Below are 27,972 nucleotides of genomic sequence, written 5' to 3' on the forward strand. Positions count from 1 at the left end.
AAAAATAATAATTTGACTCTACAAAATAAATGTTTTGCATGTGTTTCTTATAGAAACAATTATGAAAGACAGGAAAGTCACCCCAGATAGAAAGCCAAAGAGTATTCCACCTGTATCAAAATCAAAAAAAAAATCACTTACGCCATTTTTGCACTTATAAATAAATATTTAACCAATTTTTAATCGATTAAATTAATTTATTCGCCACGGGCATGACTACCGGCTCTTTCTTGCTGCCTTTGTTGACCGTGATCCTAAAAAAATAATAAAAAAATTAAAAATAATTAATAAATACGGGAAATATTTAATAGGAGAAAAATAGAATTTGTGCAAAAGGATTAAATTTTGTTTATAAAATATTTTGTAAAATTTTCTCACATGATCTCGGTCAGTTTCATCAATAAGTTTAGATAAATCTTCAGGTTCTGTGACTGGCAAAGCACAACGTCTACCCCTACACACATAAGCTGCAGATCTCTGTCAAATTAAAAAAAAATACATTAAAAAACATAAACCTATATTAATCTTATTTTCTTGTATTATTTTTACCCCATTGATTGGTTTTATCCTAGAAGTCAAAGGACATTCTTCCTGCGTCGATGTCGAACTGCAAGATTCACTGTCCAAGGCAGGATCTGCTAAAGCAAGTACTCGTCCTGTTAAAAAATAATTTAAAAAAATAAATTAATTTTGTATGATGATTAATCAGATGGTTCGGTGGTTAAGTACCCGGTATTAATTTGGATCTGACTACTTTGAGGAGCGCTTTCGTTCTGGGGTCATCTTTTCGACCAGCTATCAAAATCTGTAAAAAAAAAGAAATTTATTATATGCATATTCATTGGGGTGGTTCTTAATATGGATATTTTAAAATTTTTTCGCTCCCAAGGGTTCAAATTTTAAAAAAATCTAGTGGTGTATGGCGTCGGCGCTTAATGCAAATTGCTCGAACTTCCCGTACCGCAATGAAATATTCGAGAAATTTAAACGTTTTCAAATATAATATTACAAATACTGTAACTTTCATTATTTTTTTGCTATCTTGTTATATCTGAGCACATCAAAAGTAAATCATAAATCAATTTATCTCCAGAACATTAATATTCGTCATTTCATTTCGAAATCAATTTCAAAAAAAATAGTTGCCTAATTTGCACAAAATTGAAAAAGTGCTCCCGTATAGTCACAGTGTAAACGCATTTGCAAATAATTCTGTGCGACATTTTCACTTATACTGTGTTTAGCTTGACGGCATTTCCACATTTTTCAATAGTTTTCACAAAATTGGAAAATCTCTCCAGTACGTGAACAGTCTAAATGCACTTGGGTAAACATTTGTACCAGATTGGCGCTTAGACTGTGCTTAGCCTGGGTAATTTTTTGAATTTCTAATCCAAAATTACAAAAATATTTTATGCAAAATAAAAAGAGGTGTAATAATTTTTTATCCTCAAAAGCAATTGTTTTGTCAATACAAGCACAGAGTTTATCACATCATTCAAATCGGACGTTTAGTTCATTCAAAAACTGCCATCTTTTGTACATTTAGCTCTGTATCTTCGAAATGGCGGGGCCTGCCTTTGCCAAAAACTAATCACCTCTTCTTCCAAATATTACAAATTGAATGTTTTTTAGATCATTACAATTCGATACTCCGTTCTCTCAAAAACTCGATTTGTATTTTCTATACTCTTTGCTCCGTATCTCCGTAACGGCTGGGCCTGCCTTTGCCAAAAACTAATCAGCATATCTCCTTATCAATAGGAATCGAATGTTTTTTGAACCATTCAAATCGGTTGATCCGTGCGCCCGAAAACGTGGACGAAAAAATGCGGACATACAAAACACACACACACACATCCATTTAGTTTCTGAGGTATGCAAAAATGTTCAGAAACCTTCAAAACGTCGAGAAATGCAAAATTTTCATTTTCGATTTTCGGCCCATTACTATAACTACCCTACAGGAAGTTAATAAATATACGAAACTTTGAATTGAAAAATTAAATAAGAAATATCCATATTAAGGACCACCCTAATATACATTGCCATTGGCAATTTACTAAGAGCTTCTTCCGTGTGACATATCAAAAAATATCAAAATTAAAAAAAAACATTTCTTACAAAAATTTGAGAATATTTAGAAATTTTCAAAAACAAACGAAATTTTGAGAAGTTTCAATAAGTATGAAAATTTAAAAAAAAGCGATTTCTTACAAAAATTTGAAAATATTTCGAAATTTTCAAAAAAAAAATCGAATATTTTCGATTTGAAAATAAACGAAATTTTGAGAAAGTTCAGAAAATATTAATATTTAAAAAAAAATTATTTCTTGCAGAAATTTGAAAATATTTCGAAATTTAAAAAAAAAAAACGAAATTTTGAGAAATTTCAAAAATATCTAAATTATCAAAAAAAAAATCAATTTAAAAAAAAAAACAGAACAAATTTCCTATATACATACACAAAGTTGTTTGTATATACGCTCGTTGCCCAATTTAAAAAGCACTTATAACTTTACAGTATGTATTTAAAATAACTAATCTATTTGAAAATATTCAAAACAATTATCGATTATTTTCATTTCTCGAATGTTTAAATAGGGTACGGGAAGTTCCAGCAATTTGCCTTAAGGCACGATTAAATCAAAAAAATCGGCGGAGTGGAAATTTAATAAGGCTCACATATTTATAAATAATTCTGAAATGGAATGTGCGTTTCTAACGAAATATATTTTAGAGAGAGGGTTGCACACCTGATTTTTTATTCTGAGGTAGTAAGTCAATAGAATGAAATAGAGTAGGTAAATATAGGTAAAGTAAATATAAATTTATATAATCAGGTCTTTTATTTTAGAGTTTTTATGTTTTTGTGTTGAGATGTTATGTTTTTATCTGTCTTATTAGTTATTTATTTAAATATTAAATTGAGTAAATAAAATAATATTGTTATGCCATACACCCCACTAGTTATTCAATCATTTCTCCTGTATCCTTTATTACCAATAGAATGTAATAGAGTAGGTAAATATAGGCAAAGTAAATATATATTTATATAATCAGGTCTTTTATTTTAGAGTTTTTATGTTTTTGTGTTGAGATGTTATGTTTTTATCTGTCTTATTAGTTATGTTTTTATCTGTCTTATTATTCAATCATTTCCCATGTTTCCTTTATTTTTATTACCTGAGTGTGTGAATCGTGCGCCAAAGCCAAGGCGCTCGTCATCTCCGGAAGGGCGACAGGCGCCCTTTCCAATCTGTGTGAAAAGGCGGCCAAAATCTTTCTGGCTTTGATGGCCTCCGGTTCCCCGATTGTGACTCTTTTGCCTCCTGAAGAACTGCTCCTGTGTCTCTGTTGGGGCGACAATTGTTCGTGGGAGGCTCCAGAATGTGCCGCCAGACGGGAAAGATTATGGGCCGAAACAGAGTTGCCGGAAGGCTCGGCACCATCTTGATCTGGGGGAAAAAATTGATATATATATATATATATATATATATATATACTAGAACTAGATGACCCTACAGACGTTGTCCTGTACCCACGTCTACAATTCAAAAGTTCCAAATTGTTTAATATCCTATCCTATACTTTTTATTATCCCATTTGATGTCATGCATGATGTGATTCATTTATGGTCTTAGCATAAGCAGTATAAGAAATTCAGAAAAAATAATATAGTGTCTGCGGTAAAAAAACAATATCACACTTGATTTTACAACACATCTTTTCATAGTCACGTAAGATATATTAGTTGCTTTTTGGCAATTATAATCGGTTGTAAAGTACATTTTTCTTATTATTAATTTAATAAACAGAATTGTTCACGTTCAAATTTTCGGTAAATTAATTTGTAAAATCTAGTTCTTCAATCTAAGATCAATTTGCTAAATATTCCATATCCAACGCCAAACAAATCAATTTTTGACACATGAAACGAAATTCTAAATCATTTCAACATCAATAAGCAGAAATATTTTTTGTATTGTTAAATAATTTAGTAAAGTAAACCAAAATGCGACATGCAGAAGTTTAAAAAAATAATGTATATGCAATTTTGAACGTATGGTGTTATTTATTAAACTGAATTATATAATTTCATCTGCCAAACATATACTGTTTGTATATGTATCTTATATTATTTTAATTTCTGGCACACCTCAGCTGCTTTTCTACTGATGTTAATAATCTTGATCTATTTCTCAACACGTGTAATCTTTCTGACAATAGAAATTATTAGAACTTTATTGATGTCCAAAATTTTAATAAATTGTATAGCAATGGTGCACTATATATATAAATCACATATAGGCCACAATGTTTGTCCAGAATAAACTCCTAAACTACTGAACCGATTTTCAATTTTATTTGCTCACTGTATGCATTTATATCCAACTTAGGTTATAGGTAATAATAAAAATCTAACTTCATTTTCGATATTAAAATTTTGGTAAATTCAAAAAATTTTCAATAAAACAAAACTGTGAAATGGCAGTTGTCAATTTTACTGGAAACTTCGAGATAAATTTATTTGTGAATTACATTGGATCGAAAGTTCACATTTATATAAGTTCTATAAATCGAGTATTTTTGCCATAAAAAAATCATATATTCTAATGTTGGATTGGAAAAGATTGAAAATTTTACGAGTTGCGGTTTAAAAATTTGAAAATAAATTTTATACACTTTCTATCTGCTTGAACAGAAGATTCCTATATATATTTCCTATGTAATGTAATTTGAACATACAATATCTTGAACACTCAATATCTATCATACAATTTATATTTAAAATATGAAATTCTTAGTAAAAAATGCCCAATATTTCGAAATATTTTTTGTCTACTTTTTTTCCTAAAAAATGTGCTTAAAAACGATGAAGAAAATTGAACCGACAGATTATTTTGGCATTTTTTAAAAAGTCGATCTATTCATGTGTGTGTGTGTTTGAGTATGTATGTACGTACCATGCATATATGTAGGAAAAATAGGTAATCCGATTTGGATGGTTCAAAAAAATATTAAAAATATTCTATTTGTATTTTTAATGTGTTGTCCGAAAAAAAGCTAACAAATGCCACAAAGTGCCCAAAAACTAATAAGATTCATGCAGAATAAATCAACAGATTTTGTATAAAGCTCTTGAAAGTATGTATACATTTAATTGTGTAAATTTAGGGTCAACAAATATTTCAATCATTTGTTGTAATTATTTTCGAATTTCTGAACAAAAGTAGAATTTAAAAAAAAAAACATTTTTTTTATTTTATAGCTAACTATACACAGTACATTCAGCTATTAAAAAAACAACAGTATAAGTCCAATTTTGACTTCAACTTTTGGGATAACAAAATTAGCAAATCGAATTTTTTGGCCTGAACTTAAACAAAAGTTAAAAATAATAAAAAAACATACACAATTTGCCTTAAAACGCAATTATTCACCCAATCATTTTTTTAATCGAATTAGTTATTTTATAAAAAGCTTTCAAACTATTCTTGATCTTCATCAATTACATTTCAATTGGCTTATCGTGTGCGAGTCCGACTCGTTAACCTTAAATCCTTCTTTCCTGTTTACGTTCCAACTTGTTCATTTGGGGAACACATGGCCTGTTCGATAAATCGATAGATTGCAATTAGACGGGGAGCTGGTGAAAGACTCATAAACCCAAAAAATCAACCATTGGGGTAAGATAATTAAAATAATTCCTAGGCAGGAAAATAAAACATGATTGCTCAAATTGACGTGCCTTAAAATGATGTGTTGTACCATTTCTGGTGGACCTTTTTATGGTTGTTTTGTGAAAATAAGAAAGGGAATTATAATCGTAAGAAACTCGGAAAATTTGATATTTTTGAAATTCTGATTTTTTATTTTTAAGAAAATACAAAAAAGGACTCTACTGACGACCACATTTAAAAAACGACATAAAAAATATAAAAAAGGACTCTATTGACGAGCAAATTAAATAAGGACTTGAAAAATACAAAAAAAGAACTCTATTGACGAGCAAATTAAATACCGACACGAAAAATACAAAAAAGGACTCTATCGACAAGCAAATTAAATAAAGACATGGAAAATATGGAAAAGGACTCTACTGACGAGCAAATTAAATAACGACACAAAAAATATAAAAAGGACTCTACTGACGACCAAATTAAATAACGACATGAAAAATTCACAAGAACTCTATTGACGAGCAAATTAAATAACAACATGAAAAATTCACAAGAACTCTATTGACAAGCAAATTAAATAAAGTCATAGAAATACAAAAAGGACTCTACTGACAGGCAAATTAAATAAATACATGGAAAATATGAAATGCAAATTAAATAACGACATGAAAATTTCACAAAAGAACTATATTGACGAGCAAATTAAATAACGACACGAAAAATATAAAATAGGACTCTACTGACAAGCAAATTAAATAAAGACACGAAAAATATAAAAAGGACTCTACTGACGACCAAATTAAATAAAGACACGAAAAATATAAAAAAGACTCTACTGGCGAGCAAATTAAATAACGACACAAAAAATAAAACAAAAATCTGTCGAGCAAATTAAATAAGGACTTGAAAAATACAAAAAGACTCTATTGACGAGCAAATTAAATAACGACACGAATAAATAAAAAGAACATAAAAAAATATAAAAAATGACTCTACTGACGACCAAATTAAATAACGACACGAAAAATATAAAAAGGACTCTACTGGCGAGGCTCTTGGTCTATATCGATGGAAATCAAAGCCAGACATTCCACGTATCAATAATTTTAGCCCGATTGTATATTTTTAGACTTCTCATTAAAATGTTTCGTTTTATGATCGGAACGGAGAATGGACCGATTGCTACGCAACATCTCAAAAATTGCGAACAAAAAAAATAAAATATACATATATATATATATATATATATATATATATATATATATATATATATACATCTTATATCTTAGGTATTCAAATGTAGGTCGAGTCGAATTGAGTGCAAATGTGCATAGGGCGATGCAGTTCCACAATCGAGTTATCACGTTCATTTGAATAATAGACAAAGTTTGAATACGACACCAACTTCCATATGAGACAAACATTTGACGAATGACAGAATTCACATATATATACAACAAAATAAAAGTTATCAAAAACAAACTTCCAGAAAAACAAACTTTGTTTTTGCTCTGAATTTTTTTACTGTGCTCCAATTTGTATCAAATTTTGGAAGTAGGTTTATTTTACTCTCCTTTGCCACTTTGAGTGGGGATGACATCCATTCAAAATGATGTATTTTTTTTTCAAAATGTTTAATGATGTTTTTCAAAAAAGCAGATACTTTTCGAGTTACTGCCTACTAAAAATTCGTTTCTTTTTGACATGAGTGGACGCGGCAATTTTTTATAATATAGATTTAAAGAGCGTTCCAGTTTTCTAGAAGTTTTTGCAAAAAATTATAAAATATGTTATGGAAGTATACATAGTTTTGAAGTCTATATTAAATAAAAAATTATATGCAACAAGTCAGTAAAATGTTTACAAAATGCAAGTAGGTACTCTTATACTAGACTTGAGAGAAATGATTACAATTTAATTTAGTAACTAGCTGTAAGTGGAATTCTGTCTTAAGGCAATTAGGGCATCGTGCCTTAAGGCAAATTGCTGGAACTTCCAGTACCGCAATTCAAAATTCGAGTAATTAAAAATAACCAATAATAATCAATAAGAGTTTATCAATGATTTGAAACTTTTAATAGAATTTCGAACCATATTAAATCATCTTAAATCATTCTATTTTAAATCATTTATTTTGAAATATTTTGGAAATTCTGAACTTTTTTTCAAAGCAATCGTACTGCTTTAACTGCAAAGCGCGTAAGCGCCGGGTCGCCGTCTAACGCGTAAACATTGGTACGGAACCCATAGGAATGTACACAAAATTTATAATTATTGTTAAAATCTCTACAAAATATCTGATAATTTGATGTGCGTATGTCTAATGTTCATTTTTGATCGCCAGATGGCTCATTTTTTTACTTTTTCCTCCATATCTCCGAAGTCGTTGCACCTGCCTTTCCAAAAATTTGAACAGTTCTTCATTCAGTTAATACAAATAAAATTCTTTTTGAATTATTCAAATCGGACGATCCGTTCTCTCAAAAGCTGAGTTACCGTTTTTGGCACTTTTTGCCCCGTACCTTCGGAACGGCTAGACCTGCCTTCGCCAAAAACTAATCAGCACGTCTCCTTATCAATACGAATCGAATGTTTTTTGAATTATTCAAATTGCTTCATCCGTGTTCCCGAAATCGTCGACGAAAATTTGTATCCGCACATACATACACACACACACATACATCCATTTTTTCTAAGGTATGCCAAAATGTTAGAAGGTTTTGAAACGTAAAGATATATAAAAATTTTCATTTTCGATTTTTTTGCGATTACTATAACTTGCCCTACGGGAAGTTAAAAACTTCGTATTGAAACACTTTATAATAAATTATAAGTTACGCCGTTTTATACTAAAATCTATTAATATTATATCCATATTTTACAATTAAGCTATATCTATCTAAAAAAAATGTTACGTCTACAAAAGCAAAAAAATGTAACCTATACCTCGACGATTGTTGGGATTTGCTACAAACCGCAATACAATTTCTGTTTGAAATAAATATTGGAAATTTTACGAGTTGCGGTATAAAAATTCAAAAAATAAATTTTATTTACAATCTATCTGCTTGAACAGAAAATGCCTATATCGATTTAAAAACAAAGTTGTACTCAAAAAATCGAAAAAAAACGACATAACAACAAAAGTTTATGGTCAAAAAAGTAAACCTAGACGTTTCATCTATGGTGCGTTCTATGGGTAGAATAAATCTAAAACATATATATTTCCATGAGTATGTATTATAACTTTATCCTACAATTATCTCGTTTAAAAACCACACATTTCCATATAATCTGCAATACATCAAAAGCCTCAGGTGTCACTCAGAACGAACGCGCGGCGTCTTTCGTACAATTTCAGACAATTTAGAATTTAGACAACAAACCATCATCTCATACTCTACTTTTCTCTGGAGGGGCACACCACAGTCACTGGTTTAAATGTAAATGGATACATGAGAACATCCCTCCTCCATCCCACAGATGTGATATGAGATTGTGGCCCCCTTTTAAGAAAACACATATAATATAGAAGCAGACTAATTGTCTGAAAGAGAAATATTAGACGGAGTTCGCACGAAGGATAATATTTATATTAAAGGATAATATCTTATATATAAAAATGGAGCTCTCGATCGAATGATTCGGTGAAACTCGAAAACGATTAAACCGATTTGGCCAGTCTTAGTCTTGAAAAATTCGTGCTAATCAGTAGGTTGTCGGAAAGGTGAGATATTATTTCAAAATCGCGTAGAAACTTCACATTTTTAATTGGAAATTTTTGTAGAAGCATAATTTGAATAAAACAATGGACGGTGGCTGATACGTCAAATGTCAAACGTTTTTGACAGATGATGTTCAATTACGTTTAATAGGATCATTTACGTGATTATTTAACTATGATTAAATTGTAGTAAATAGTTTGTTTGTGGTTTCAATTTTACACGAAAACGTTATTAAACAGGCCGCAAGTGTTACTAGAAACTCAAAATATCAACTTTTTTGAAATGTTAATATGAAAATGCACTTTTTGGCATATTTTTTCTCAGACACGGTGCTCTGAAAGATCTCATTTTTATAATTGTATACTCATTGGTATTTATAAAACATTTTCTAGGTTATGTTATTTTATATTTATGTTATTTAAATTCAGAACCTAAATTTGGTATCGATCAAAGAGACATTTTGTCTAATAACATTTTCCCAGTTATAATTTCCCAGAATTTAGCGAAGTAATATATGAAGGTCCGGGGTTGAAAGGGTTTACCACAGATGTGTCAAAAACCAGTAAAGTTAGGCATTGTTTAACAAAAATATTTGAAAGTAGAGAGAAAAAGATGTATAAACAGCTATAACCTTGATTCTTATGATTTCGGGAGATAAACGGTATCGGGAGATAAAAGGTAATCTTTGAAAATTCCTAATAAAAGTATTTTCTTCCGTTGGTAGTTTTTTAGCATTAGTTAAAAATGTAATTATTTTAAAAAATACCTTTAAAATTGAAATAAGACATGAAGCCTATTTACCACCTGGCCGTTCCAATTTATCCCTATATGGAGTAAAAAGGTCTAGATAACAAATTTTTGAAAGACATCAAAAAAGCACATTTCTGCAATAATGAAGTAGCTGGTAGTTTTACAGAACGTAGTCATTAATTGTTCGTTTGAATTGTGTTATTTGTTGTGATATAATTAGTTTGGTTTTCACAATATAGTTTATATTTGCTCAAAGTCAAATTTGATCTTTATGCCTCGCCCTGCCATATATTATATATATATATATACTTTTCATTAAATTCACTTTAATTCATCGAATATTACTTGAAACTTTTCAAGAAGCATGTCAAAGAACAAATGCTTTATTCATTTTCTATCTTTCTTCGCAGAAATTTGAAAAATTTGTATAAGCTCAGTAGTATTATTTACAATTATGCACAAAATTCAAAATCCAAAAAGAATCTGAAAAACCAAAAAAGTCGAAAGACCAGAAAAGACTTGGATTGGATTATACCATGTTTTCTATACAAAGTGTATAAAACTTCCAGTATGTACAAAATATAGACAAACTAATGGGATTTATTGTTTTTATAATACATCATTGTATATAGTATTCCAACAACACATCCTGATACACTTAAAGTATTAATATTTTTGATTCTCTAGAAATTGTTTAGAAAATACCTTATTTAGTAAAACAACGTTTGCCGGGTCAGCTAGTATATATATATATATATATATATATATATATAATTTAAAAAAATGCAATCAGCAGTAATTATACTGTAAAAACCAAAAAAAAAATACATCACAGTACATTTCACACAATCGACTATCGAAATAAGTTCAGAAAATTTCTCAGATATTGCTCAAATATAAAAATATGTCTATTGCTTTTTTCTAAAATTTTTCATCAGTTCGCTTTTACTACAAAGGGAGTATACACACCCAATATCTCATTTTTAATTATAAAGAATTTTCCTAATTATAAGCTGCATCAATTACCCAATGCAAAATACAGAATTTCATAAATAAATATTCATCAGCAGAAATTCAAAAAAGTGGAGGGTATCAACCCGTTATAAACATAAATTGTTGATAATATGTTAAATTATAACTTTAAAAAATCTGATTTGAAATTCAGTAAAAAAGTACCACAAAAAGAATATAATTGCCAGTTAAGGATTCTTAAAATTAGAAAGGTGAAAATTTAGGGTTGCAATGCATCAAACTCGCATTTAAAAAAAAGATAATTGATTCAATACATAAAAAATAAATGTTAGAGTTGGATACGCAGTTGCTTGACGAAATTAAATTATTAATCTAAAATTGATCTTTATCATAATACAAAAAACTGAAAATAAATCACAATTAAAATAAAAATGCGTCGAGTTCTAACTTTTTCGTTAAATTCAACGTAAACGAAGCCAAGGGTAAAAAATGCTGCTCACTAACTTTAGCTCAAAAATCGTTAAACAATAGACAAAATATTTGTAGAATCAAACAATGGAATATTTTTAATATTATCCCAATGTGTGTAGAAGTACCCTTAGCCAAAATCATCTCCTAAAACCACATCAATCTACCTGACATCGCTTGTTTAACTTCACCCATCTACCCAACAACCCACAACCCACAACCCACGCAAGGTCTCTGAGTATGGGAATTCCCCCAATTCTTATTCTTGATACAACTCAACTGATTTTAAGATTTACCCCAGACGATGAAGATGAGATTACGTGGAAAAATATGCTCTCGACGAGGTAATTATAAAAAATGCGGGTTAAGCAGTTAATTCTTCAAACTTGTTGAGAGGGTTCGTTTTTTGTGTGCTGATTGAATGAAATATTAAGAAATCGAGATAATGATTTGAAGCTTTATATAAATATTTGATATTTGATACGGGATCAATATTTATACAATTTTGTATTTTAACTCTAAATCGATATTTTCAGACCACTTCCTATAAAATATTTCAATCCATTTTCAAATTCGCAATATTCGCGCACGTAAAAATTGTTACGTAATACAACTAGCGTTTTTCACAACGTCGTCTATCGAAGAGTTCATGAATGCAAAAAATCAAAAAAGAAACGATAGAAAAATAACAGAAAAACGTAGAACAACCCGAACGGCATTTTTCACAGATTCTAAAATAGTATTTTTATTATGACAATATTATTAACATCCCTTAGGGTCAGTTATTGTAATCGTCCAAAAATCGAAAATGAAAATTTTTGCGTATCTTTAGGTTTCAGAGTAAAAAATGCCAAGAATGGTATTTCAGTTTTTGATAGAACGGGGCCTCCGATTTGAATGATTCAAAAAACATTTTATTTGTATTGAGGGAATGAAAATCTGATGAATAAGTGAGATGTGTTCAAAAATTATCTTTATCTAATTATATTAATTATAATTAAAAAAAAAATAAGAATTGAAAAAAAGTCTATATATTTTCATTTATTCAAAAATTCAAAAATAAAATTTATTTTGTCCTTTCTAAGCTTTTATAATTTTTTTAAGTCTTTAAAAATTATCAAAATTTTCAAGAAAAATTATAATATAAAAAGTCGATATTTTTTCTTTTTTTTAATTAGAAAAAATTAATTTGTCCTTTCTAAGCTTTTAGAAATTTTTTAAGTATTCAAAAATTATAAAAATTTTCAAGAAGATCATAATATAAAAAAAACTAGATAAATTTTCATTTTTTCAAAAATTCAAAAATTTTCAAGAAAATCTTAATTAAAAAGAGTTGATATTTTTTATTTTTTTAAAAAATTCAAAAAAAAAATCTTATTTGTCCTTACTAAGCTTTTAGAAATTCTTTAAGCCTTCAAAAATTATCAAAATTTTCAAGAAAATCATAATATAAAAAGTCGATATTTTTTCATTTGTTTAAGATTTCAAATAAAATCTAATTTGTCAATTTCAAAGCTTTTAAATTTTATTAAGTTTTTTAAAATTATCAAAATTTTCAAGAAAATCTTAATATAAAAAGAGTCGATATTTTTTATTTTTTTAAAAAATTCAAAAAAAAATTGTCCTTACTTAAGTTTTTTAAAATTATAATTAACTTGTCCTTACTAAGCTTCTAGAAAATTTTTAAGTTTTCAAAAATTATAGGAAAATTAAAAAAAATCATAATTTTGTCAAAAATTCAAAAAAAAACTAATTTGTACTTACGAAGTTTTCAAAAATTATCAAAATTTCCATAAAAAAATCATGATTTTGAGAAAAAAGTCGATATTTTTTAATTTTTTTTCAAAATTCGAAATGTTCATAAAGAATCTAATTTTTGCTCTCTAAGCTGGAAAATTTTTAATTACGATTCGGAAAGTTCCAGCAATTTGCCTTAAGGCCCCATACACCATTAGTTGATTTATTTTTGCAATTAATATTGCAAATATTGAGTTTTTTTACTTTTTGCCAAAAGTTATTCTTATTTGTAAAAATATTTGTTAAATTGGAAAATGGGAGGCAAAAATTCAGGAATGTATTTATGTTATAAAAAAACCGTCCAGAAATTAAAGCAAAAACATTAAGGCTGAACAACCCTTACCACTTAGGTGTATGAAAAATAGATAATAGCCGATTCTCAGACCAGAATTTTCAAAACAAAAATAATAATTTATAGAAGAAAGTCGATATTTTTTCAATTTTATCAAGAACTCGAAATTCTAAAAAAAAAATCTATTTTTTTCTCTTTAAGCCTATAGAAATTTTAAATTCGGGAAGTTGCAGTAATTTGCCTTAAGGCTCCATGGGTCACTAGTTTTAAAATATTTTTCACAGAAAAAATGATACATGAAAGTTATTTTGGCAACTGAAAAACTTTTTACCTAAAAAATATCGCCAATTTTCTTTTTAGCGTAATAAACCAGTCAAAATCAGCACAAAAGCACCTAAATTTAAAAATACATATATTTTATATTACAAAAGCATGATATATAATATTAAATTGTTGAGAAGAATCATCAATAACTATATATTTCTATTATTATTTTGAGAATCTTTTTCCCTGTATGTTTGTGATATTAAAAATTCTCTATGTATGCATTGTTCGATGGAGGGTGAATTGACTGACTCCACTTTCCCGACGTTTCGAGAAAAAGTTTGAAAAAAAAGAAACTACAGCTAGAGATCGGAAATAAAATAAGCAGAAAAAAAATCGCTAAATGCTTGTATTTAAAACAGTTTCCGATGCTGATGACTGCGCGATATTTCCTTGATGGCTAATTAAGAGAATATTAGTTGGCACTAATTGGCAGAAAGAAAAAATGAAATATGTATATATTTATATATATATATATATATATATATATGTAAATAACTCCTCCTAAACGATTATTAGGATTTTGATAAATTTTTCTAAAGTTTGTTAAGAGAACTTTTTTATGTATGTGATTTTAAAAATATAAAAAATTGTAGAAACAAATGAAAAAATTTCCAAAAAACGACATGTCATTGTTTGGTATTGAAAATATTTGAGACATTGTTTGGCATTGAAAACAAATGAAAATTGTCATCTACAGAAAATTTCAATTTACTTATGAGCCTAGACAATATTAGAATATATATAATAAATTCATGATTATGAATAAGAAAAATGAAATGTCTACATTATTATTTCCAAAAAGCAGCTGCGATGTGCCAGAAATTAAAATAATATAAGATACAGTATAAGTATGGCAGATTGAATGATACATGTATGAACAGGATTTGACAAATTAATTAACCTAAAATGTGAAATTAGGTAATATCACCTTAAATGGCCTTAGGGAGCGCCAACACAAGAATTGAATGAAATTTTCAAAGTAGTTTTTTTTTTCAATATCATTCAAGAAAAATATAATTATAATATAATTATAATTTCAAGCAGAATATTTTTAAAATACGTTAAAAATTTCACTTTAAAACAACAAATGGTTAAGTAAAGATGACTACATACAATTCGGCCCTTACGATATCAATTAGGAAAAGTTTAAGATGCAAGTTTGAATATCTTAAATAATAAAAAATCAACTTAAAATAATCCAACATAAAGTACCAGTGTTACCTTTAATAATGAGAGGCTAAAATTTGTTGCTCTCTGTGATTTGCTCAATACAATAAATCACATAAAATAGTCAAAATAAATAAATAAAATGTTTCAAAAACTAAATTTAATTAATGAAAATAATTTTAATAATAAACTGTTAAAACAGGTAAAATAATAGGGAAGGGGGGCTAGAAAAAAATTGCATGTGGGCGCTAGGACCCCAGGAGCATCCCTGGTAATAATGTAAATTAAATTATTACTAAGAAAAATGAAATTTAGTTAATATAATTACTAAAATATGATACGAGATTATAAAAATTACAGGCAATTTTATTGAAAATTTTAAGATGCATTGTGAACGCACCCTGGTATATTACAAATGACATCCTACATAAAGACTTAAAAATAAAAACTATTAATGAAATGATAAAAAAGGAGCAAAAAATACCACGAAAAACTGCCAGGTCACCCAAACATATATTTAAAAAAATTAAGCGAGGAATATCCCACTCGAAGATTGAAAAAAAAGTGGCCATACGATCTTAAATAAAATGTCAGAGAAATAAAAAAAAGAGATCACATAGGAAATAATCTCTTAAATGCCTTTACACCCAGCATATTGTCTTTAAAAATGTATATTATTTTAATTGGCAATAAAACTATGCAAATAAAAACTTTATTGAAGGAATTATTTTGGTTGGAAAAATCCAAGGTGATATTGTACTTTTACCGCGGGTACTATATATTAATTTTTTCTGAATTTGTTATACCGTTTAAAAGACTTCAATTACCAATAGTTGTGGGAATTGAGACTCATCATTTTATTTAAAGCAGTTAGAACATTTAACAAAGCTCATATTGGTGTGTATGCATTTAGGTGTAAAGATTAATTTAAAAAACAATTATTATTGTTAGGTAAACGGTAAATATTAATATAGGACCACGTCGGCCAGTCATCTAGTATATATAAATATATATATATATATATATATATATATATATATATATATACATATATATATATATACGTGTATATATATATATATATGTATATATGTATATTTATGTGTATATTACTTCTTACCTTCTTTCAGCCTCATGACAACCGTCGGGTCTCCCAAGGCGCTGGTAAAATATCCGCCTCCTGTTCCTGCCCGTCCATGTTCAGGAGCATCATCGTCCCAAAACAATTCATCCTGAACAGCCTGCAATTCCCTGGCCCATCTCAACCAGGACCGGTCTAAAGTGGCCTCATACAAATCCAGCAAAGCCCGAACCATGAACGCGTAGTCGTCCAGGAAACCATTTATAGGATTAGCACTGCAGGAAAAAGATACATTAAGCATTTCTGGAGTTTTGGAGAAAAATGTCTATTTCTACTTACAGTTGTTCTACGCTCCCATCAGCGTTCCTGGTAGCATAACAAGCCCTTAAAAGTCCACCTTGAGCCCCGTCAGCGCCAGTACGAATATACAAGTACTTCTTGACAAACTCTGCGCACAAAATAGCCTTCAGAAGGAAACCTTCAGCTTCAGTTTCAGCTTTTTTAGATGCTGATTCTTTATTAGGTGATCCCCCATCGTTGTTGGTTGGAGCCATTCCTGAAAGTGCCTCAAAAGCTTTGGCACAAGCCGATATCATCAACGCATTCCACGAACAGACCATTTTTGCATCCAAACTAGGCTTCGGTCGTTGTAGACGTTTTGTACGGAGGATAGACAAACATGTTGATAACAACTACAAAAAAAATAGTAGTATGAAATATATATTACAAACTAGGAACCCTACGAACCCCAGACCTTCATATATTAGGTTGTCAAATATCTCCCTTCCGCTTTTTTGCTCTTGGAATATAATACAAAAAGGCGGAAGGGAGATATTTGACAACCTATTACTATCAATTCTTCGATATATTCTGGGAAATTATAACTGGGAAAATGTTATTCAACCAAATTTCCATTTGATCGATACCAAATTTAGGTTCTAAATTTAAATAACATAAATAAAACAAAATATAACATAGAAAATGTTTTATAAATACCATTGAGTATATAATTATACAAATGAGATATTTCAGAGCACCGTGTTTGAGAAAAATATGCCAAAAAGTGCATTTTCATATTTCATTTCAAAAAAGTTGATATTGTTGAGTTTGTAGTAACACTTGCGGCCCTATTACTTGATTTCACTGAATTGCAAATTTATAGCTGTTTTTGTAAAAAACATGTGTGATTTTATATTTTTATAATTTAGTACACATATTAAGAAATAACATACTAAAATTTTGTAACTCTAGTATAACGTTTTATATTTTCAAATATTTTTCAAAATACTCATCAAACCGTGGACTTGCAACTATTGGAGACTAGATATACAAGAGTGCATTTGTTTAAAAAGTTGCGAATTTATAGCTTTTTTTGTTAGAAACATATGTGATTTTATATTTTTATAATTGAGTACAAATATTAGGTAAAAACATACTAAAAGTTTATAGCTCTAGTATAATATTGTATATTTTTAAAACATTTTTCAAAAGTACTTCTCATATCATATCCAACCGTCGATTCGCAACTAAAAAAAATAGAGTATGCAAGTGTGCATTGCAATTTTTTAGTTTCTTCTGTTAGAAACATATCTGATTTTATATTTTTATAATTCAGTACACATATTACGAAATAACATACTATAATTTCATAATTGTATCACAACGCTTTATATTTTAAAATATATTTTAAGCCGCCAACTTGTCTACGTCGAAACGTTTACTAACGTTTTATATATATAACAAAACTACTTACTACAATTTAATCATAATTAAATAATATTCACGTAAAACATCCTATTAAATGTAATTGAACATCATCTGTCAAAAACCTTTGACATTTGACGTATTAGCAACCGTCCATTGTTTTATTTAAATTACGCTTCTACAAAAAATTCAAATTAAAAATGTAAAGTTTCTACGCGATTTTGAAATAATATCTCACCTCTCCGACAACCTACTGATTAGCACCAATTTTTCAAGACTAAGACTGGCCAAATCGGTTCAGCCGTTTTCGAGTTTTAGCGGATCATTTTATCGAGAGCTCCATTTTTATATATAAGAAGAAGATATGTGTCAATTATCTTACTTTTTCGGTTTCCGTCACGCTCAATGCGAATTTTTCAGCAGTGGCTTCCAAACTTCCATTAACAATGAGTACATTTTTGTCCATGAGTTCGCCATGAGGATCTTGTGCAGGAGCCACGTTTCCAGATTCTCGAACATCGAAATGGTGACAAAATACGTCGAAAAATGGTACGCCACTGGCATGATTGCGGTTCTTGAGCAACTCGAAGATTTCTTTCTTCTCCCACACGCAAAACGCACCTGGAAAAAAATAAGATTTATGTTTCAAATCGCGGTAACAGATGTTTTTGTGTTACAGAGATGCATATACAAATAATTATCGGAAAAGTTTACAGAGTTATATAATAATTTCAATTTATGATTTTAATTAATATACGAGCCTTCTTGTTTGCGTTCAGAATCGTGGTCTGGCAAAGAATCAGCATCTTCGGCAGCATAAAAGCCTCCTTCGGGATGTCCCAAGTCTCGTATACAATATTGCAAAGTTGATTTTGCTACACGGGCGTATTTTTCGTTTCCAGTCGCTACATAGGCCTAAAAAATAAAATATAATTATATATATATATATATATATATATATACAGGAAACCCCCGTATAACACGGTAGATACGTTCCAAAAAAGTAGCGTATTAGGCGAGACAAAAAACTAGTAAAAAGAGGGGTTGCGTTCCAAGAATTCAAAAAAACATGTTACATTTCATGATTTTTTAATAAATACTGTTATATTTATTAATTTTATTAAATACGTAATATACATTACATGAATAATATGATTTAGGTATAATTAACGCAAGATATCCCATTCACTGAGCAGTTTTCTGTAAATATGTATTATTTTTTGCAAAAAAATATAGTTGCGATGTCTCGCTTTTAGCAAAAAGATATTTATATATTTACCACATGCAAAGTTATATTCATTAAAATTTTATGTCCATTTTATTTAAAGGATATTTGTTTAAAACTAATTGACTAATTGCTTGGATAAGCCTAGAATTTTTTTTCGATAGAACGTACGCACTCGAATAATAAATATAAAATTAGTTATGTTTAGCATTAGTTTCAACACATTTATTGAGCTATTGTACGGCGATTTTATTAATTTTATATTAAATAAAGATTAATTTTCATAGGTTTTACAAAATTCTATTTTATTAGGTTTTGCTGAATTCTCAAACCGTGTTAGACCAAAATTTAAAAAATACCGCTTTGAAAGTACCGTGTTATAAGGGAGATTGTCTCAATTCTTAAACTGTGTTAAAGTGCATCCGTGTTTTGCCATAAAAAAATTCTAGTATAAAATGTTCAGTATAAAAATGTAGGAGCGTATCCGTGTTTTGCCATAAAAAAATTCTAGTATAAAATGTTTAGTAGAAAAATAACCAACTGATTGCAAATGTGGTATGAAAGGGGCGTCTAACACAAATTTAATTGATGGTTTTCCCACTGCAAAGCATGCCACATTTAAAAATTATTAAAGCTTTGCGCTTTTTATCAATTCGTTAATTTTTGAATTACGAAGCAAAATCCGATAATTCAATTTTAAATTTCATTGTTATGTGACAAGCCCAGGTTATCAACTGAGATTGAAAAAAATTGAGAGTGGAAAATTTTGCAAATCTCAATTTATAAACTATGTAGGCTGTTTGTGATACGTTCGGAAAATATTTGTACCATGAGAAAATGGAAGAGGTGAACAACCCTTGATAAAAATAAATAGTATTTTGAAAACAAAAATTTTATGTATTTTTCAATACAGCATTTAAAAAAATAAAGATAATTAACCACAAAATTTAAAATTATTCATATTAGGGTTGAACGAACGATAAGATTTAGGCTTTTTCTTTAAAATTTAAACTAAAATTATGTAAAAAACATTCAATGACTGAATACGGAATGAAACAGAATTGAGTTACTAAAATGGCTATAAAAAATAAGGATAGATGATAAAAAAGCAAAAATTTAGGATTGTATGTATTTTCTATTGCGACATTTTAATAAAATAAAAACAGAAAAAAATCGTCCAAAAATTTAAAAAAAAATTAAGGGTAAACAACCCTTACCACTTAGTAGTACAAAAAATAGATAGCCGATTCTCAGACCTACTGAGTACGAATATAAAATTTGGTAAAAATCGGTAAAGCCGTTTTGGAAGAGTACTGAAACATTGTGACATAGAATTTATATATATATATATATATATATATATATATATATATATATGATATAAGTAGTCAAAGTACATACCTGGCAATACGAAATTATAAGTTGAGCTTGGTCGTACAACATTTTCTCAAAATGCGGCACATGCCACCTATCATCAACAGAATACCTACAAATAAAAACAAATTCATTTAATATAAATAATAATTATTATTATTATCTTACTATTTCTATTATTGTTATTTTGTTATATTTTATTATTTTTCTAGTATTATTTCATTATTCAGAAATTTTGTTTATATTATTTATTAATTGTATTTTTATGTGTATTATTTGCTTTTATTTTATATTAAATCATCATACTACGGATATCATTTTAATGTAAATTCTATCCTTGGCATTCTTATTTATTTAAATTTATGTTATTATTTATCATTATTGCTAGATGTTAAATTATTTAACAGTTATAATGAATATTGTAATTAAAAAAATAATAATTTATTACAAATAATCAAATAAATATTATCATTTATTACCTAGCAAAGCCTCCACAGACATGATCATGTATACCGCCATCAGCCATCTTATCCAAAGTCCTCAAAGCCATTTCGAGGCAACTTCGTCCTTCTTCAGAAGTAGGATCTCTGGCATAAGCATGAAATAAAAAATTTAAATTCACCGGTTGAGGAAATTTTGGTGCTGGCCCAAAACCTCCATGGACTGGATCGTGGTTCCGTACAAATTGCTGGACGCAACGATCGAAACATTGGGGGGACGGGATTCGAAGATCCCCTGGTAATAGAAAAAAAATTATATATTATAATTATATATATATATATATATATATGTATAAATTATTATATATATATATAATTATTTTATAAAGGTTTACCATTATCAGTTGCTTCCAGTTTTGTGGCTCTTGTTAGAACTTCTAAGACTTTAGTACCGGTTTCCATTAAATCAGAACTGTTCTTACGCCATTGTTCTCCTGAAAAATTAAGTAAGTAAACTAGTGGTGTATGGCATCGTGCCTTAAGGCAAATTGCTGGAACTTCCCGTACCGTAATGAAATATTCGACAAATTTTAAACGTTTTCATATATATTATTACAAATACTGTAACTTTCATTATTTTTGCTATCTTGTTATATCTGAGCAAATCAAATGTAAATCATAAATCATAAATTAATTTATCTCCAGAACATTAACAATCGTCATTTCATTTCGAGTTCAATTTCAAAAAAAATAGTTGCTCAATTTACACAAAATTGAAAAATTGCTCCCGTATAGTCACAGTCTAAACGCATTTGCAAATAATTCTGTGCGACATTTTCTCTTATACTGTGCTTAGCTTGGCGGCATTTCCACATTTTTCAATATAAACAAACAGTCTAAACGCAATTGGGTAAACATTTATACCAGGGTGGCGCTTAGACTGTGCTTAGCCTGGGTAATTTTTTCATTTTTAATCCAAAATTACAAAAATATTTTATGGAAAATAAAAAAGATGTAATAACTTTTTATCCTCGAAAGCAATTGTTTTGTCAATACAAGCAGAAAGTTTTTTAGATCATTCAAATCGGACGCTTAGTTCACTCAAAAACTGTCATTTTTTGTACATTTAGCTCTGCATCTTCGAAATGGCGGGACATGCCTTTGCCAAAAACTAATCACCTCTTCTCCCAATCAAAACAAGTAAAATGTTTTTTAGATCATTCAAATCGGATACTCCGTTCTCTCAAAAAGTCGATTTCTATTTTCTGCACTCGTTGCTCCGTATCTCCGTAACGGGTGGACCTGTCTTTGCCAAAAAGTAATCAGCACATCTCCCTATCAATAGGAATCGAATGTTTTTTGAACCATTCAAATCGGTTGATGCGTGCGCCCGAAAACGTGGACAAAAAATTGTATCCATACATACATACACACACACACACATTCATTTTTTCTAAGGTATGCCAATATGTTCAGAAACCTCTGAAACGTAAATATATATACAAATTTTCACATTCGATTTTTTTGCGATTACTATAACTTCTCCTTCGGGAAGTTAGAAATAACAAACAAATTAATGTAATACACCTGAGTCTGTTTTTACACGGTAGATTGGTTCCAGAAGAAGCCGTGTAAAAAAAGACATTGATCTTATACAAAAATGGGTGATTTGTTCCTAATCTCTAAAACCTATTAAAATTAGAATTAGAATTAGAAAAATAAGAATTTTCAAGAACAAGAATTAAACTAGTGCTATTCACATTTGCTTTGACCAGTAAAAATTGTTTGTACGCGCTAAAGGGGAATTCACTTAAATCTTTAAGCTAGTGTTCGCAAACTATCGATACTATCGATGGTTTCAGACTTTTTTCTTTCATAAATACTTTTTTGTGATATGAACATACTTCGCAAAAATTAAATTTGACAAAAAAAAATTCAAGTACATAAAATTTCAAAACGTGCTAAATGGAATAAAATCGTGTGAAAAAATTAAAAATATTCAATTTTCAAACCGTGTTATATCAAAACCGTGTACAAAAAGACTGTGTAAAAACAGACTTAGGTGTACTAGTAATACAAAAAATATTTCCACTCCTCACCTAAATTTCTCAGTATCGATTTAAACCCAGGTCGTCCCCATTTATCCTCCGGTGGAAAATAAGTCCCGCCAGTAACAGGATTCAAATCAGGCGTCAAAAACACAGACATCGGCCAACCGCCTCCTCCGGTTGTGGCTTGTATAAAAGTCATATAAATCTTATCAATATCCGGCCTTTCCTCTCTGTCGACTTTAACATTAACAAAATACTCGTTCATTATAGCGGCGACTTCTGGATTTTCAAAACTCTCCTTCTCCATAACGTGACACCAGTGGCAAGTCGAATAACCGACCGAAAGGAATATCAATTTGTTTTCGGCTCTGGCTTTTTCGAAAGCCTCCGGGCCCCAAGGGTACCAGTCTACGGGGTTGTGGGCATGTTGGAGAAGATAGGGTGATTTTTCGAGACTCAAACGATTCATTTGATCTGATTTTGAGCCTGTAACTGGAGATTTTGAGCCCATTTTTCTCAAATTTATTGCATTGGATGATACCACAGCACCAGAATGGTGTTTGGGGAAGAGAGGTGGGGTGGGATTTCTGAAAATAGAAAAAATACAAAAATTGTATATATATATATATATATATATATATATTTATTTATTTATTTATATGAGTGAGTTCTTGAGGGCGATACATCAAACAAAAAAAAGGCAAAGATTTATAAAATAATCTTTAATTCCTAACGTTTCGACATTCAATTTAATGTCATCATCAATGGATATTGAACATGGTATTTTATATCTAGAAATGTGTACACATCACAGAATTTTGCACTAACATTGATACAACTAATGTTTCTGTGATTCTGTGATGTGTACACATTTCTAGATATAAAATACCATGTTCAATATCCACTGATGATGACATTAAATTGAATGTCGAAACGTTTGGAATTAAAGATTATTTTATAAATCTTAGCCTTTTCTTTGTTTGATGTATCGCCCTCAAGAACTCACTCATATATATATATATATATATATATATATATATATATATATGTATATATATATATATATATATATATATATACGAGGTCTGTTCAAAAAGTACCCGGAATTTTCGTTTTTTCAAAAAAATATTTATTTATTCGTCTACATTAATGTGGTCCCCTTCAAAGTAGTCCCCCCCAGATATAATACACTTATGCCAGCGTTTTTTCCAATTTTCGAAGCACCCTTGATATTCACTTTTTGATATGTCCTTGAGCACTCTCAGCGATTCGGCCTTTATTTCTTCAATCGAGGAAAACCGCCGTCCTTTCATGGGTCTCTTCAACTTTGGGAATAGGAAAAAGTCACACGGAGCCATATCTGGTGAATTTTTGCACTTTGCAACACTTTATTTCATTTTTTACGCAAAATTTAATACAAATTCTTTGACTTTTCAATTCTTCCATTGTAAAAATCGCCGAGCTCAGAAAAACACGTCGAACCTTAGCGACTACCACAGACAAAGTAAACAGTGAATATAGCTGAAAATTTCATCATACTTTAGGGGCATGTATGCCAACACAATAAAAAAAAATTTGACAATCAGACACTCCAGACCCGCGAAATTTAATTATTAGTAATTCCGGGTACTTTTTGAACAGACCTCGTATATATATATATATATATATATATATATATATATATATATATCTTGATACTTTTTTCGGCGTTGAAATGACAAACACTCAAAAAAATATTTTTTATAAAAAAATAAACTTGTAACATATTAGCAAAGGACATTTTTTGGAAAAATAATGAATAATTAAAAAATTGTTTGTAAAGTGTTTTTAATTTTTTAGTTATTCATTATTTTTCCATAAAATGTCCTTTGCTAATATGTTACAAGTTTAATTTTTCATAAAAAATATTTTTTTGAGTGTTTGTCCTGCTGGTATGTATAATGTTTCTCCATGTTTATAATTATTTTATAATTGTTATAGTAGTAAAATGTTCAAATTTATTGTAGTTGCTGAATGATGACACGCACCTGGTGTCGAATTGTATAAATAAAAGTTTTTAAATGCTTTTTTACATTTTTATTTCGATGAATGGGCTGCTAGTTACTACTTTGAATTATGTTTCAACGTCGAAAAAACTATATATATATATGTATATATATATATATATATATATATATATATATATGTAGATTTTTTATTCAACGTTGAGACATATTCTTGAAATGTTAATTTGCATCCAAAAGAACAATAAGTAATGTTCTATTTCTTTATACGTTTCGACACGGTATGTGTGTCATCATTCAGCAATTTTTTTAAAATATTTAATAACAGTATCTAAAACAATTTTTATAAAGTGTAAAAAGATTAAATTAAAAAAAATATATTTGAGATTAAAATAAATTAAACAAGTAATTACTTTAAAAAAAATGCTGAATGATGACGCACGTAAATAGATCATTATTGATTTTTCCAGTATTACAATTTTTTTGTAATACGTTTCGACACTCGATGTGTGTCATCAAACGAGGAAAAACACAAAAATTCAACATTCAAACCAAGAAAAACAAAAAAATACAAGAAAATATAAAGCACTAAAGTTTTTCAATGTAAACAAGCATAAATAATAATTAAAACAATATCTATAATCGAGGATATAATTTATAGTATATATTTATTATAAAGAGGACATAATTTAGTGTTTTCATTAAACAATTTAGTGTTTTACATTTTTTTCTGAATTGTTTGTGTTTTTCCTGGTTTGACTGCTGAAATGACGACACACATCAAGTGTCGAAACGTATAATAAGGATTGTTTTTCTATATTAACTTTTTTTAATTAGTCGTATGGGCTGGAAATTATATCAAATATGTTATAAATATATGTATATATGTATATAAATAATTTATATAAGATAAAGATTACTAAGTCCTAAATATTAAAACTAAAAAGAAATTAAAAGAAAAAGAATCGCAAACACAGAAATATGAAAGTAGAAGTGTGAGAAGTAAATTGTGATATACACATATATAAACAGACAAGAGCGAAAAGAGAGTTAATAAAATATAGCCCACATAAATATATTTTTTAAATCATTTTTATATTATTTATTTGTTTAATTACTTATTTTAAGTTGTTTGTTATCATTTAAATGGAATTTTATATACAAAAAGGTTTCAAAGTTATAAACATTTTTCTACAAGAAATTCTACACTGCTTCGGCAAGTGGCAAAATATGTTTCAATGTCAAATATATATATATATATATATATATATATATGTATATATATATATATATGTATATATATATATATATATATATATATATATATATATATATATATACGCTTCATATACAAACTATGCAATATATTTGATTCATCCCATATATAGTTGTTATATAGACGTGCATCGATTGCAATCATTGTTATCAAAAGTTTATCAAAATAACTTATTCTGATCTGATTACTAATTCCATTAGGCCTTCCTAAAAATCCTTTCTGCAAAGTATTAACCCACATACCTACACTATACACACAAGTTTACTTGGTCATAAAACCTAACGATATCATAAAATGTATTAAAACTACTCTACTGAGAAATATATGAAGCAATTATAACTTATTCTTATCTGATTACTCGTTCCATTATGCTTTTATAAAAATCCTGAAAGTATAAACCCACATATCTATGCTCACACAAGTAAATTCGTTTGGTCATAAAACTGTACGACATAAAAAGTATTAAGCCTTTGTACTTAAAAATTTTACATAAAGCCTTCTATTAATCGAAAAGGGAACATGTTTAAATTTCGTTCTAATGATAACATCTCAAATATTGTGATGAACTTATAATATCCTCACGATCCTCACGATATTGTGAGGAATATATAATAATCAATATCAATCGAATAGTGTAAGAGAAGTGAGAAATAAATAATAATCAATATGGAAAGTGCTTCGTTTAATTTAGTGCAAAGGATAAGAGAAACACTAATCGATGCTCCTACTTATATACATATATATATATATATATATATATATATATATATATATATATATATATGAATAATTTATATATAAATGTTGACATAAGGACATGTAAGATAAAATCTCCCAGTGTAGAATTTACAACGCAATTATCAAAACTACACAAACCCATTACAAATAAATTATCCTACTAATAAATAATCAAATTCTAATTACCTAATCAATCCAATTTCTCCTGTTTTATTAAAATTACTATAAAAAACCAAGCAAATGACGTTTGAATTGTAGGTTATGAACGACGATCGAGTGTCTCCAAATGTCAATTTTCTAAATAAATGAAATGCGCGTGCACAATGCATATCAATGCATTGATTTGAATAATTTTCTAGGTATTTCCACTAACAGAAACAACTTTTAGCATCAAGAATAAATTTAATAAAACTTGTTATGGTAAATGATCACTTAATGTTGACATAACATTTGACAGTTTTGACAAAGAGCAATGGCGGACGTTACAGTTTACAGTAACCTAGTTTGGGGCACATGGTCACTTTTTTATGCTGTTTTTTATTGTATTTTCAAGGATTAATTGTGATTGTAAGTGAAAAAAATATTATAAATATGTTAATGTTATGGTAAACTCTGAACTGTTACAGGTTTGTACAAAATAATATAAAATACTCTTAATGCGTATGTAGCGAATTATTAATTTAACAAATTGTCAAAAATTTGATTGTTGAATAAATTAAATAACTTAAATTATTGAAAATCTGAAAAATAACGTTCCATCAGGGAAATTGAAAATAACTATCTGAAAACCTTGCCAAAATATTTTTTGTCGATAAGTAAATACATAACTTATATGTAAATTATAATAATAATATTGAAATATGTTCCCTTAGTACCCATTATTTGAAACTAAGGAATT

The 27,972-nt window shown here is 28.6% G+C and overlaps 1 protein-coding gene across 1 annotated transcript; it reads right to left on the reverse strand.

Moving 5' to 3' along the window:
- Positions 1 to 27,509, reverse strand: LOC113372427 (spermatogenesis-associated protein 20). Its single transcript, XM_026612756.1, has 14 exons — positions 27,261 to 27,509; positions 23,106 to 23,644; positions 21,402 to 21,500; positions 21,046 to 21,301; positions 20,594 to 20,678; positions 18,729 to 18,882; positions 18,350 to 18,588; positions 16,603 to 16,955; positions 16,303 to 16,538; positions 3,187 to 3,458; positions 730 to 805; positions 550 to 656; positions 379 to 477; positions 1 to 254 (listed from the first exon to the last, which is right to left on the reverse strand). Exons 1-14 carry the CDS (start codon positions 27,401 to 27,403, stop codon positions 198 to 200), a joined length of 2,715 nt encoding a protein of 904 aa, XP_026468541.1. The 5' UTR covers positions 27,404 to 27,509; the 3' UTR covers positions 1 to 197.
- Between the last annotated feature and the right edge of the window lie 463 nt (positions 27,510 to 27,972).

This window comes from Ctenocephalides felis, unplaced genomic scaffold, assembly GCF_003426905.1.
Source record: "Ctenocephalides felis isolate EL2017-DRISC unplaced genomic scaffold, ASM342690v1 CF-g0.4_SCAFFOLD_01604, whole genome shotgun sequence".
Classification (NCBI taxonomy): domain Eukaryota; kingdom Metazoa; phylum Arthropoda; class Insecta; order Siphonaptera; family Pulicidae; genus Ctenocephalides; species Ctenocephalides felis.

Excerpts from the sequence above, each read along its gene's own strand:
- LOC113372427 (XM_026612756.1), bottom strand. The coding sequence starts at position 27,403 with ATGCATTGTGCACGCGCATTTCATTTATTTAGAAAATTGACATTTGGA. Across the intron at positions 20,679-21,045 it reads GTCTGTGGAGGCTTTGCTAG|GTATTCTGTTGATGATAGGT; the intron begins GTAATAAATGAT and ends TTTTATTTGTAG. Across the intron at positions 3,459-16,302 it reads TGTCATGAGGCTGAAAGAAG|ATCAAGATGGTGCCGAGCCT; the intron begins GTAAGAAGTAAT and ends TTTTTCCCCCAG.